The sequence below is a fragment of the Pelophylax lessonae genome (assembly GCF_965119305.1).
Source record: "Pelophylax lessonae genome assembly, chromosome: 1".
NCBI classification, from domain to species: domain Eukaryota; kingdom Metazoa; phylum Chordata; class Amphibia; order Anura; family Ranidae; genus Pelophylax; species Pelophylax lessonae.
The window spans coordinates 651,069,661-651,084,256 of record NC_138768.1 but is presented as its reverse complement, the minus strand read 5'-3'; the positions used below and the strand labels follow the sequence as shown (position 1 = coordinate 651,084,256).

General features: G+C 46.7%; 1 protein-coding gene across 1 annotated transcript in view; it reads right to left on the bottom strand.

Annotated features, from left to right (window-relative positions):
• NAA15 (N-alpha-acetyltransferase 15, NatA auxiliary subunit) overlaps positions 1–14,596 on the bottom strand; it is a 137,692-nt gene that overhangs the window by 48,008 nt on the left and 75,088 nt on the right. Inside the window, exons 13-15 of the mRNA XM_082259847.1 lie at positions 7,799–7,927; positions 1,621–1,834; positions 409–602 (exon numbers count right to left, since the gene is read on the bottom strand). Coding sequence (XP_082115973.1) covers positions 409–602; positions 1,621–1,834; positions 7,799–7,927 — 537 coding nt within the window. The remainder of the gene's footprint in view (positions 1–408; positions 603–1,620; positions 1,835–7,798; positions 7,928–14,596) is intronic.

The window sequence follows — 14,596 nt, the reverse complement described above, 5'->3', positions numbered from 1 at the left end:
AGGGAAAAGATATTGGTTTATAATTTTCCTATAACATATATTGCATTACTTTACAGCACATCAATTTGATCTTATGCCAAAGAACTTCTTAACAGCTATTGTCCTAACCACTACCGTCTTAACCTTAGGTACTGTAAGCCAGAATGTTTGAATTGTGGGAGGATACCATTTCTAAACACTGGTACCCAGCTGCTGATCCATATCAGTCTCTCTCCTCAGAATCCCACCATTTATGCCAAGAGCAGCTCTCAGGCTACCACTACTTGGCATGCTCTGGCAGTCTCTCTAATCAGAATTTCCACCATTCATGCTGAAGAACTGCCATCAGGCCACCACTAATTGGCATCTCTAATAAAACACACCCCAGCCTTCGAAATCTATTGTTTTTCAACAGATTTCTGAAAATACCTTTGCTAGCTTTTCAGGAATGAGTTCTTCCTTTGGGCCTCCAATCTCTTCATCGTCATCCTCCTTTTTCTTCTTCTGGTTCCTTTGCTGTTTCTCCTTCTCTGCATTCTTCTTCTCTTCTTCCAGCTGAGCTTTTTTCTGAGCTCTCCTTTGCTTATTGCGCAGTTTCTTCAGCTCTTTGTCTGACATATTGGCTACCAGGGAATTCAATGCATACAAAGATTAAATAGCTAGTCCACCCAAAGCGATATTTTAGTTCAGCTGGACTGGTGGTCTGTCTCTTGGGAAATCCATTAGCAAGATCTCCCCACTATATTTTTTACCTCTACTCCCACCCATGTACTACATCATGGGTGTTCCCACCCCCCTTCTGCATTTTCTATATATTGAAAGTTCAACTTGAAGAGAAGCAGAAGGCAGTTGCTGCAGCAGATGTAGGGACCCGACAATTCAAGCATAGGATATCATCAGAATTTCTGAAAAACACACGAATCTACAAAAAAATGCTAATAATTTGGGGTACACTATACCTTTAACAGGGTCACCCAAACAAGGAATGCATAAATTGAAAAAAAAAAAAAAAAAAAAAAAAAAAAAATTTAAATCATTAAAAAAGCGGAATTCACATAAAAATCACAAGTATATAATTCATCCCTTATCTAGAGTAGGATGAATACAGCCCTATTGCTTGCAGCCCCTAACCTGCTGTTTAAATTGCTTGGTAGACTAACAAATGCCCAGCAGCAGCTATCCATGCACCTTCACTACCTTCACTTCACAAACTCAGCCCAAGACCAGGTCTGATCGGGACAGCTGTCAAAAGTCCGGGAATGTGCCCAGAACTTCGGGACTGTTGGCAACTATGCTGGTCATGGTCCAGAGGAGCTGAGTGGGCAGAAAGTGACAGTAGACACTTCCAGCTCCGAGCCTTATCAGGCTGAGGCATGGCATGCAATTGAGGGGGCATGCCAACAGTTTTTTTTTTTTTCTTTTCAAAAGTGTCTTTTTTCCCCAGTAGCAAATTGGGGAGGATTACAAATGACAAGCTGCTTGTTTCCCTGCCAGACTGCACAAATGAGTTGTGCTGCCTTGCTATGTAAGCTACAATGTTCAGTTTAATTTTGGTTATCTGGGTTTACAACCACTTTATTAAGGTAATTACACTGAGCTATATTACGTTTTAAAGACAAAGAAATTATTTTTACAACATACCTGTGTCTGCCTCGTGCTCCTTATTTTCATCTGTTAAAGGGTTGTCATGAAGTTTCAGGTAAATTTCTATAGCAATCCGGGCAGCTTTGAAGTAAAATGGGTGTTGTCTGAGTACATCCTCTAACTTTAGCAAGTCCACATAAGACCTGAGTGTAATTTTTCTCATACAATAAGTGTGGAAGTCAAACTGGTCATCAGTGATCTCTACAAAATGCTAAAATAAAATCACAAAGCATATTGTTCGTATTAGCTATGTGCACACTAAGCAGAAAATGTATTTACAGACATGCTCCCACATTTATAGCGTTAATAATGATCCCACCCCCCTCCATTCCAGAATATAAAAACTGGATTTTTGGCTTACTGTAAAATCCTTTCCTCTGAGGTTCACTGACAGACACAGCTTCAAGTCTTCAGACTCTCTAGGAGTAGGACTATGCGGAAACCTTTTTGGTTACACCCCTGGGGCAGTTCCAGAGGGTATACCATCACTTCCTGCTGTAGGACTTCCAGTTTGTAACAAGCAGTGTCAGAACAAATAACTCAACCCCAAAAGAGGGGTGGGTGCTGTGTCTGTCAGACCTCAAAGATTTTACGGTAAGACAAAAATCCAGTTTTGTCTTTCGTTCACGCATCTGAAGATGCAATTACATCCACTTTATAAAATTTTGTGAATGTGTGTACAGACCGCAAATTAAGCCACCTTGGACACCTGAACCACTGAAGCCTGATGACGGAAGGCCCATGAGGCACGAAGCGCCCTCGTAGAATGCGCTTTAACAGGGAAAGGAGGAACCGGACCCTTAATAGAATAGGCTGCAGCACCACCTGCCTGATCCGCTTGGAAATGGTCGCAGCAGATGAGGCCTGCCCCTTACGAGGTCCATTCGTAAGAACAAAGAATCAAATTTCCTAGTTGGTTCAGTCACCGCCAAGTAAGCCTGAATCGCTCTTACCACATCTAAAGGAATGTAAGGCAAATTCCCTAGAATGTTTAGGCTTAGGCCATAAGGACGGTAGCACAATGTCCTCATTCAAATTAAATCCCAAAACAACCTTAGAAAGGTACACCTGACAGGATCGTAACACCACTTTGTCCCTATGAATCACCAAGTAAGGTGACCGTAATGACAACGCAGCCAACTCCGACAGGAGACGTGTGGAATAGCTACTAAGTGGGCCACCTTCTGCGACAGAGTGAGCAGAGGAATTTCTCGAAAGGGAGGCCTTTGAAGCACCGACAAATTGAGATTCCACGGAGGTACCAGGGATCGCACCGGAGGAGCCAGATGGTGAACTCCCTGCACAAAGGCGTGAATCAAGGATTTTGCCAACAGCTTTTGGAAAAAAATAGCCAAGGCAGAAATCTGGCCTTTGATGGTGCCCAGAGCCAAACGTTGATCTACACCCAATTGTAGAAACTCCAACAGTCGAGACACAGAAAAAGAGCGGGATGAAACCCCCCCCGCGACTCACACCAAGTAATGTATGCCTTCCAAACTCGATGATAAACCTTCCTGGAAGTAGATTTTCTAGCTTTCAACAGCTTAGGAATCACAGACTCCGACAGCCCCTGGCTTTCAATAGCCACACCGTTAAAGCCAGCAACCGTAAAAAGCAGGATGGAAGATTGGTCCCCGAGACAGATCTTCCCTGAGAGGAAGTTTCCAAGGGACGTCTGCTACCAGCCCTGCATATATCGGGACAGGTGAGGCCAGTCTGGTGCCACCAGAATGATTGGAATTCCTTCTACCTCGATTCCGCGTAGCAGTCTCGACAGAAGTTGAATTGGAGGAAAGGCGTAAATCAGACGATACTGACCACCAGAGAGTCTGCGGCGTCAGCCAGAGGATCCCGAGACCTTGACACGAACCTCTGCACCTTCCTGTTGAGACGGGAAGCCAGCAAGTCCACATCGGGGGTCCCCCACCGGGTGAAGAGACCATTCTCCTGAATCCAACGTCTGCCAACTGATATAGTCCGCTTGCCAATTCTCTACCGCTGGGACTGTGCACAGCAGAGAGGGCCAGAATATATTGTCCTGCCCATCTCAAGATGCCAGCCACTTCCTGAACTGCCAGGGCACATTTGTGCCCCCTTGATTATTGACATATGCCACAGCCGTAGCATTGTCCGATTGTATCCGCACGGGGCGCCCCTGCAGACGATCTGTCCACTGAGACGGACCAAGTCTGATTACCCGAATTTGCAGGATGTTGATCGGCAAACCTGGACTCCCTCCTGAGTCCAGACACCTTGGGCCGAACACACTACCAAGACACCTCATTTGGACAGACTGGCATCCGTGGTGATTACAGTCCAATACAGGGGAAGAAAGGATTTTCCCAGATGCAGGGCCGGGGGTGCGGAGCCATCATAGGAGAGACTCCCTTGAACTCCGACTCAACAGAATCAGATTGTCCAATGACAGCGGATCCTTGTTTCATTTGATCCAAATCTCCCTTTGCAAAGTTCTGGTGTGGAACTGCGCAAATGGAACTGCCTCAAAGGTGGAGACCATCAGACCCAGTACTTGCATGCAAGTCCTGTGAGACGATCAATGGTTGGACAACAGGAGCTGAAAAGCCTCCTGTAGCTTCAGTAGTTTTGTCTGAGGAAGAAACACCCAGACTGACGCTAAATCCAGCGTCAGACCCAAGTAGTCCAGCTTTGTGGACGGAGACAGTGCCGATTTCTGAAAATTCAGTGTCCACCCGAACTACTGCAGATTTCGCACCGTAACCTCCAAGTCGGCTTCTAGAGCCGAAGAAGACTGCACGCAGAAGCAGATCGTCCTGGTAACCCAGTACCACGATCCCCTTCTGCCGTAACAAGGCCAACACAGGGGGCAAAATCTTTGTGAACACCCGAGGAGGTGAAGCGAGACCAAAGGGTAATGCCACAAATTAAAAATGCTCCTCGCCCACGGCAAAATGAAGAAAATGCTGACGCCCGATATATATTGGAATATGAATGTAAGCGTCTTGAGATGGATAGAAGCCATCAGATCTCCTTGAAGGAAAGCTACTACAGTGCGGAAGGACTCCATCCAAAATGTCTGAACCCGCACAAAGTGGTTCAGAACCTTGAGATCCAAGATCTGACGAATCTTGACTTCCTTCCTGGGAACTGTTAAAAGATTTGAATAAAAACCTTGGAAACGTTCCGACTCTGGAACCGGCACAATAACTTATTTTGCTAACAGGTCCTGCACTGCTTCGTAGAGGCCCTGTAGTCATTCTGGAGACAGGTGTAAGCTGGAAGGAAAGAACCTTGCCGGAGGCAAGAACCGAAACTCGATCTTATAACCAAACCCAATCAGTTTGTGGACCCATTTGTCCTGAATGAGCAATGTCCACGGATCCGGAAAAAGACGAAGACGTCCCCCCACCCCAGATAAGGGTGAGGATGCCCCTTCAGGCTGGGGAAGGCTTGTCTGCGGAACCAGACGCGCCCGCTTTGGACTTACCATTCCAGGGTCTTCTAGAGCCTCCCGTGGATCTCGAGCCCTTTTCCTGCGATTCAGACGGACGAAAGGCTGCTTGTAAGCCGAAAAGAAGGGACCCCTCTTACGGCGAGGTTCCTCTTGCCTCTTGTATGGCCCTTAATGACCTCTTCCATAGAGGCACCGAACAAATGGTCACCTACAAAGGTAAGATCAGTCAGCACCTTTTTAGAAGCCTGGTCAGCTGACCAGTACTTTAAGCAGATCATGCGACGAAGAATCACAGCTGTTAAAGATTCCCTGCCGGCCAGGGGGGCTGCATCCAGGAATGCATCACAAAAATACTGTAACCCTTGGATAAAACTAATCCGCCAGCTCAGAAGGATGCTGACTCCCCTCCAGATCCTGGCGCAAAATCTAAGACCATTCTGGTAAGGTCTGGGATACCAAGGTAATAGCAAATACTGGTCTTAAGATTGAACCAGCCACAGTGAAAAGGTACCAGACCAGAGCCTCCGCTCTTTTGTCCACCGGATCATTAAAAGACGGGGAATCTTCCACCGGCAAAAGTGGGATCTTATTCAACCTGGAAACCTGAGTCCTCGCCGATGGTGGAACCGTCAGTTTCTTCACAAGAGACTCCTCAAAAGGGAGATCATCTAGCAAAATGCTTCGGCATTCCAACCATGCATTTCAGGGAACCCCACTGACTAGTGCCAATCTCCTCAAAATTGACACGAAAGGGGAACACCTTAGTCACGGTGGAAGATTTGCTGGTGCCAAACTGCACCTGCGTCGCCGACTCAGCTGCAGCTGAGTCCTCCAAGTTTCCCGCACTAACACAATCAGGGCCTCCACCAGCGTTTTTTCATGCATGGCTGCAGAGTAGGAGGACTCATCCTCACTATTAAGAGCACTCAGCGTGCGTGGACGCAGAGCCAGTTGGCTGACCCTCATCCACTGCGACTACATCCACCTCAGAATCTGAGGATGCAGAGGATACAGGTGAAGGTGGGGGGTGCTTCTTGCCAGGTCTCCTTTGTAGGGCCATATCTACTATAGCTACTAGTGACTGCAGGGCTGCCATCATGGCTGCCAGGGCAGACTGAGATCCAGAGGGTCCCGCAGCTTCCAGGAGTGAATCAGGTGGTGAAACAAGCTCCCCAGGCTCCATGACCATAAAGGCTTAAGAGGAACTGCTAATCAGCAAAGACATTTTTTTTTTTAAACGAGAGGCCCCTCCCCTCGTGCACTGCAGTGGCACTACAAGCGGCGGCACTGTATACAGCAAGGAAGGATAGTGCACCCTCAGAGACTCACAACCTGAGCTGGAAAGCACCGAAACGATCTGCCACACTGCTGGAAAGAGGAAGAGGAAATGCTAACCTGACACTAGAGGCACCCACAGCCTCAGCACTGTCTCAGACTACAGGAAAATGGCCACCAATACAAGGTCTATGGAGAAACCAAACACATGGCCGCCGAACCGGGAATCACAGAGACCACGGATAAAATGGCAGTACCATGCTGCGCTGCACAGGAACCTGAACGAAAAAATTTACAGACCCCAGGAGAGGACACCCCCGGGCAGCACCCAGGTACGGACAACCCTAACCGGGACTGACCGCGGCATCACCCACCTCTCCTCCAGTCCAGCACCATGTAGTCCCCCTACCCAATTTCATCCATGCCCCCAAACAGGGGCCAGGTGGGGGCATTCAAATGTAAGCACAGGGGGGAGAAGACACACAGGGGGGCCTACCCTCCCCCGGTAGGGGGGGCGGCCATACCATGGTCACGGCCACTCCCAGCAGTCCACTGCACCATCTTGGAATGGGGGTGCTGCGGCCTGAGGTAAGCTTTGACTCTGGTCATGACTGCTTTCGTGACCAGGGCTATGATGTGACCTCGTGAGGTGTTTCACTTGCCCGTCAGCCCCTGTCCAGTGGGACTATGTCACAGCCACCTTAGCGCGGAGCTAGTAGTTGGGTTGCACTCGCAGGCCAGACTGGGAAGACCGTAAGGATCTAGAATATCCAGTGCGTCGCCCAGTCAGGCTGTTGATTGTAGTTCTCACAGGAACAGTTGATTGAAGTTCACACAGGAACAAAACAATAGTAAACAAGTAAAAAATTAAATTTTTCATCTGCAGATCCCAGCAGAGATCCAGGTCCTTACTCCTGACTAGACAGAAAAAAACTGAAGTCCTACACCAGGAAGTGATGCTATACCCTCTGGGACTGCCCCAGGGGCGTAACCAAAAAGGTTTCCACCTAGTCCTACTCCTAGAGAGCAAGAGCATAAGCCCAATATTCTGAAGACTTGAAGCTGTGTCTGTCAGTGAACGAAATAGAAATATAACTGGCAAGGATAAGAGGTTTATTTCCTGCAAGTTTGTATTTAAGATTGCAAGAGGCAATCCTCGATACATAGGGAAAAAATATGGATCCACAGATTCTCTAGGTCTACCTCCTACACGTAACCAAGGTTAGACCCAGTAACCAGTGCCTGGGGGAGGAGCATAACCAACTTGGCGAGAGGCTTTTGGGGGGCAGAAACTTTTTTTTTTTCTTTACATCAGGCTGGTTTTATACCCAGTGAAAATATAACTGAATATTTTCCGTTTCTAGAATCATAACATAAAAAAACGTGGAAGATTAAAGAAAATCTGATCAATAATAAAAAAATAAACAAACAATTAAAAAAAAAAAGTATTATTATCTGTACACTTACTCGCTCAATTTCATGGCATTTTTTAAGTGCTTCCCCATACTTGTTCATGGACTTGTACGCTTGTGCACACTCTGTCTGGAACCACATGCACTGCATTTCATTCAGGTTCTCCACGGCTGAAGTGCCTTCCTGTAATGAGAAGTGAGGAATGTTATCTTGCAGCACTGCTTAACTTGAAAGTATTTTTAAGATATTTATGACTAATAAAACAGAAAACCGGTGTTCCAGCTTCAGCTGCTCATCATTTAGTCCCGGTTCACACATATGCGATGCGGGAACCCTGCAAATCCACTGCAGTTTCTTCATCGCATTCAACTTGCAGGCAGTTCACACTGCCATATGCTAATCGCTGGGGGTGTCAATACAAAGTTAACGACACCCCCAGATCAGTTGCATATCGCAATGCGAACTGTCAGTTAAGACATGAATTGGATTGCATAGGTGTGAACATCCATGCAATCAGATTCTGGTGCAGACCCAAAAAAGGGTCCTGTGCAAGTTGTGTCCGAAACCAATGCGAATTCAGCCATACAATCTGTATGACCGAATTTGCATCGGACAGACATCGCATGTAATTTACAGAGTAGTGCGCTGCGAATCACATGCAATGTCTGTCATCGCATATATGTGAACTGGCGCTTATTGTGAGGTGAGCAGACATTTCACCAGGTGATGGGATTGCATTTTGATTTAACAATAAGATTGAAGAGCACAGTGGTTGATCATATTAATTGAAAGACTTTATTTGCTTTGTTTTTATGTTGCATGTGGGATAGATCTATCCATCTATAGATATATTTTTGTAATCATCACTGTTGCTGATTTGGTTATGGTCAGTAGCGCTGCACTGTATTGAAAGTAACATAGTAGTTAAGGTTGAATAAAGACAATAGCCCATCCAGTTTAACCGGTGTAGGTGTGTCAGTGATGATAATCATTTCCCATATCCCTGTACATTGTGTTCTTTAAGATACACATCCAAGAGTCTTTTAAAATGTATCAATACTCCCCGCTGACACCACTTGTGGAAGAAAGTTGCACATTCTTACCGGCCTGACAGTGAAAATCCCCCTTACGCAGCTTAAGGTTAAACTGCTTCTCCTCCAGTCTCATTGTGGCCATGTGTCCTCTTACACTGCCTGAGATTGAATACCTGAGATTGAATAGCTTTTTTCCTATGCTGGGATCATCTCTGAGGTATGTGTAAATCACTATCATGTCCCCTCCAAAGCTTCCCTTTTCCAGCGAAAATAAATGTAGTGCTTGTAGTCGGTCCTTGGAATTGAGGTCCTCCAATCCCTTAATTCGTTTTGTTGCCCTTCTTTGGACTCTCTCCGACTCCAGCATCCCTTCTGAGTATTGGTGACCGGAACTGGAGAGAATACTCCAGATGTGGCCGGACCGGAGTTTTATTAAGTGTCAGGATTATAGTTTTATCTTTGGAGTATATCCCCTTTTTTATGCATGCTAGTATTCTGCCAGCTTTGGTAGCTGCAGCTTGACATTGCATGCTATTGCTCAGTTTGTCTTCCACTAGGACCCCCAGATCTTTTCCACCCTTGATTCTCTCCCCCCTGCCGCAAGGGGTTCCCCCCTAGTGAGTAATTTGCGTTTGTTGTTAGCCCCCAAGTGCATTACTTTACATTTCTCCACATTAAACCTCATTTGCCATGTAGTTGCCCACTCTATTTTGTTCAGGTCTTTCTGTAAGATTTCTATATTCTGATGTAAAGTTCTTGCCCGGCTTAATTTTGTGTCTGCCAAAAATTGGATTTTTGACTTACAGTAAAAAACATTTCTCTGATGTTCATTGATGGACACAGTTATACTGCCCAACAGGAGTAGGACACTAGGCAGGCAAAAGCTTGACTACGCCTATGGGCAGTCCCAGGGGGTATACACCCACTCTCAGCTATAGGCACTCAGCAGTTTTGTTACAAGCAGTGTCAGAAGAAAGCCAACTCCAGAGGGGTGGGTGCTGTGTCCTTCAATGAACATCAGAGAAATGGATTTTACAATAAGGCAGATGCCAACACCTTGTGTCACTGTCGCTTGATGACAAAGTCCAGTAGACACCAAGCACCCTAGTAGAGTGCTCTTTGACAGGGAAAGGAGGAACCTGACCCTTGATGCAATAGGTCTGAACCACGGTCTGTCTGATTAATCCGGAAATGGTCGCAGAAGCAGCGAACAGCCCTTTGTGAGGTCAGTTTGTGAGCACAAATAGAGAGTCTGACTTCCTAAAAGACTCCGTAGCTGCCAGGTACACCCTAATTGCCTGGACCACATCCAAGGCATGCATGACAATTTCCTTTGGATGTTTAGCCTGGGACACAGAGAAGGCAACACAATGTCTTCATTCAAATGACAGTCAGAGACCAACTTAGGAAGGAATGACAGACAGGGGTGAAGCAGCACCTTATCCTTGTGAATCACCAATAAGGTGGACAGGATAATGCCCCCATTTCAGACACCCTGCATGCAGAGGTGATAGCCACCAAAAAAGGCTACCTTCCGGGCAGTGCAAGCAGGGAAACCTTCCAAATATTTTCTTGTACAAAAGTTTTTATTTTAAGAAAAGGCATAAACATACATCAAAACACGGTATATGTGTACAATTTGAGAAAAAAAAATGGAACGCATGAAACAGGTAGCAGCAAAACATGATACAGACAACCTTAAAACATTGCGGACCAGATAAAGTTTATCAGCAAGCAAAAATTTGTAGACAGGGACCGAAAGTCCCCCCTAGTGGCTTATAGTGCAATAAAAACAAGTTCTAATACGTTCCAATGAGCAAACAGAGGCTGGGTCTGAAAGTAACGAGCAAGAGAAGAAAACAACACTAAAAGACAAAAAAGAGAGAGAGAGAGAGGGGAAAGAAGGGGTGAGAAAATAGGACAAACAAAGAAAGAAACGACAATAGAAGAAGACTAAAGAGGGTGGGGAGAAGGAAGGGAGAACGGGTCCTGCGGGGCGAGCGTCCAGGGGGCATTAAAGAGAAAGAAGGGTGAACTGAAATCTGGAAGGGGCAACGTTCGAGATCCAGGGGTCCCACACCTTAAGAAATTTAGCATGAGAATCAGAGACCATCGCAGTCAATTTTTCATTAATTAGAATATCATTCATACGGTTCTTGACCGCCTCAAAACTAAGCAATGGGGTCTTCCAAGATCGGGCGATTGTTAATTTCGTAGCTGTAAACAAATGCTGAGCCAACTGACGTTGTGTACGGGTCAAGTCAGGTATAGGTTTACACAGGAGCGTCTCATACGGTTCCCTCTTCAGGGTGACCTGAAAAATATTACGGAGCAAGGCATAGATCCTGATCCACAATCTACTCACCTTGGGACATGTCCACCAAATATGTGCCATGGTCCCCTCCTGAGTGCATCCGTGAAAACACAAGGGAAAATACGCAGGTATAAATTTAGGCAGTCTAGCTGGGGTATAATACCATGTGTAAAATAACTTATAAGCATTTTCCAGAATCAAGACATTTCGGGAACATTTAGAGAGCTGCCGTCATGTGCTGCCAGTCTTCCCTGTCCAACCTACCCCCCAATTCCAGTTCCCAGTTAGAATGATAGACCGTGAAAGGGGGTGTATCGCTGGCAATAATAGAGGCATATAGGAGAGATACGAGTCCCGGTGAGTGGGGCCGTGCCCTACAGAGGCTTTCAAATGGCGTAAGTGTATAGGGTAAAGGTTTATGTTTAATGAGTTGCTGAAGGAAATTATGGTGTTGCATATATCGATAATGTTCCCGCAAGGGTATATCATGTGAGGAGCGGAGGGCCCCAAAAGGAAGTATCCTTGTAGGGGTAAATAATGAGTGGACATCCACAAAGCCATGGTCCGTCCACCACGAAAATAAACGTGGATTATCAAGGCCAGGTGGAAACATAGGAGTCCCAGAGGCGAAGAGAGTGAAGGAGGCAAGGACGCAGGTCCGGCGGACGAAATTTAGGAGGGAGCCAGGGGATAGAAGAGAGGGGGACTGGGCAGGCGTCCATCAGATCAATTGTGGCCCATAGTGGCATTTGAAACGTGTCGTGCAAATGAGAGAGGGGCTATGGACGCCGCAGTGTAGTATGCCCATAGATTCGGGACCGAAAACCCTCCAGAGATCCTACGAGCATACAGGACACGTTTATTAATGCTGGGTCTAGAAGAACCCCAAATAAATTTCAAAATTTTGCGCTGATGAATACGTAAAATATGAGAGGGGATCAGAACCGGTAACACGAAAATAGTATAAAAGTTTAGGAAGATAGGTCATACGAACGGCTGCGATCCTACCAAACCAAGATAAAGAAAGGTGAGACCAAGAAGAAAGCAGGGCTGTCAAGTGGCGGAAGAGAGGCGGATAATTAACAGCATAAAGACCGTCATATGTGGGAGATAGTTTAACACCCAGGTAGGGCAAAGCAGGGAGCCATTTGAAAGGAAAGGCTGCTTGAAGGGACACCACATCCTCAGGAGGCAAAGTAACTGACATCGCTTTAGATTTGGCAGGATTGATACGCAGGCCAGAAAAAACAGCAAACGAGTCCAGTAGGGCCAAAAGGTTGGGTAACGAAATCCTTGGCGAAGCAAGGGACCTCCCAAATATTTTCAAAGGGAGGTTTATATATAGCTGAAAGCACCACGTTAAGATCCCAAGGCTGCAATGGAGCCCGCACTGAAGGAACCAAATGTCGGCCACCCTTAAGAAAAGGTACGCACCAGGGAGTGTGAGGCCAAAGATCATTGGAAAAAGACGGCCAAAGCCGATACCTGTCCCTTGATGGTGCCTAAGGCCAATATCTGTTCAACCCCCCGTTAAAAGATCAAGATCCGATCCATTGAGGAGCAAGGATGAACCCCAAGAGACTCACACCATGCAAAGTACATCTTCTACGTATGATGGTAGATCTTCCTAGAAGTAGATTTCCTAGCATTCAACAGAGTAGGAATCACCGATTCAAACAAACCTCCATCCTTCAGTACCTGGTGTTCAACAGCCAAGCTGCCAAAGCCAGCAACTGTAAAGCAGGATATAAATTTGGACTTTGGGAAAGCAGATCCTCCCTGAGAGGAAGCCCCCAAGGAGCATCGGTGACCAGCCGTACCTGATCGGTTACCATGACTGGCAAGGTCAGTCTGGATAGAATCCCTTCTGCTTTGATTCTGCACAGGAGTCGTGGCAGAAATTTGAGAGGGCTGGAACGAATCGGTCAGCCCACCTTAGAATGACGGCTACTTACCAAGCCGCCAGGACTCTAGTTGTGCCCCCTTGGTGATTGACATAGACCACGGCCGTGGCATCGTCCAAATGAATTTGTACCAGGCACCCCTGAAGACGAATTGTCCAATGAGCCAGACAAAGGTTGATCGCTCGGAGTTCCAGAACATTAAATCGGCAGCCTGGACTCTGCCAGAGTACAGACCCCATGAGCACATCTGTGTTGAGGAAGCCTCCCCACCAGGTCAGGCTGGCATCCGTGGTGACAACCGTCCAGTACAGGGGGAGAAAGGATTTTCCCTGTCGAAGTGCCAGAGAACCAAGCCACCTCTAGAGACTGTGGATCCTTGTCCCATTTCACCAGAATCTCTTTAGCAGAAATCTTGTGTGGAACTGTGCAAACAGACCGCCTCAAGGGTGGACACCATCAGGCCCAGAACCCGCATGCAAGTCCGGAGGGATGACCATCTGCTGAACAACAGAAGCTGAATTGCCTTCTGCAATGTATGGAGTTTTCCCAGGGGAAGAAACACTCTGGCTGAGGCAGAGTCAGACCCAGTTATTCCAGTTTTTAAAGGACAGAACCAAAGCGACACCTGACGGTTTAGAATCCAACTAAACTCCCTCAGTTCACAGAGCAATCTCCAGTTGTCCATCAGAGCAGTCAGAGACTGCGCTCGCAGAAGAGGATTGTCCAGGTACTCCAGTACCGCGATCCCCTGCTGACTCCGCCCTCCTATCAGCTGGATATTTAAAGGCCGGGGACTCCTCAACTGGAATGAAGGTAGCTTTATTTAACCTGGAAACCGACAAGTCCACTACAGGTGGGACCGTCCACCTTTAACGCAGGTGGTCCTAAGGACACGGCAAGCAAAAAAACGGAATTTTTGTAAAATCTTACCTGTAAAATTCCTTTCTCTGAGTCCTCCGACAGTCGCCGCCTCTTCATATTCGTCACATATGGGGTATTAGACTTTGCTCCGAAGGAGTAGCTAGGCAACAGAATATGTTAACAATAAAGCTTTAACATATCCCACCCTCAAGGGGTGGTCCCCTCAGTCAATACCCTCCTACTTCCTGCAACCATATCTCAGTTTTAGTGGAATAGCAGTAGAGTATACATTCAAACCCCAAAAGAGGGGCGGGGGCGGCGACTGTCGGAGGACTCAGAGAAAGGAATTTTACAGGTAAGATTTTACAAAAATTCCGTTTTCTCTTACGTCCTCCGACAGTCGCCGCCTCTTCATATTCGTCACATATGGGGACGTCCCAAAGCAGTGCAAACATGAGGGGTGGGAAACGCATCCGCGCCGAAAGGCAACGCAGTCTCCACATCAAAGAAAGGAACCTTACCAAAGGAAGGAAACCAGCTGGGCAACAGCAAAAATAAGTGCTCAACAGGAGCAACAACCCAGGAAAAGACAAAAAAACCAGGGGATACAAAAACTTATCCCAACAGCCAGGAGTCCCCAACAAGGGACCCTAGGGAACAGCCGCACTAAGAACCTTGCGGCCAAAGGAAGCATCCGCCGATGCCCGAACATCTACTTTGTAGAATTTTGTGAAAGTGT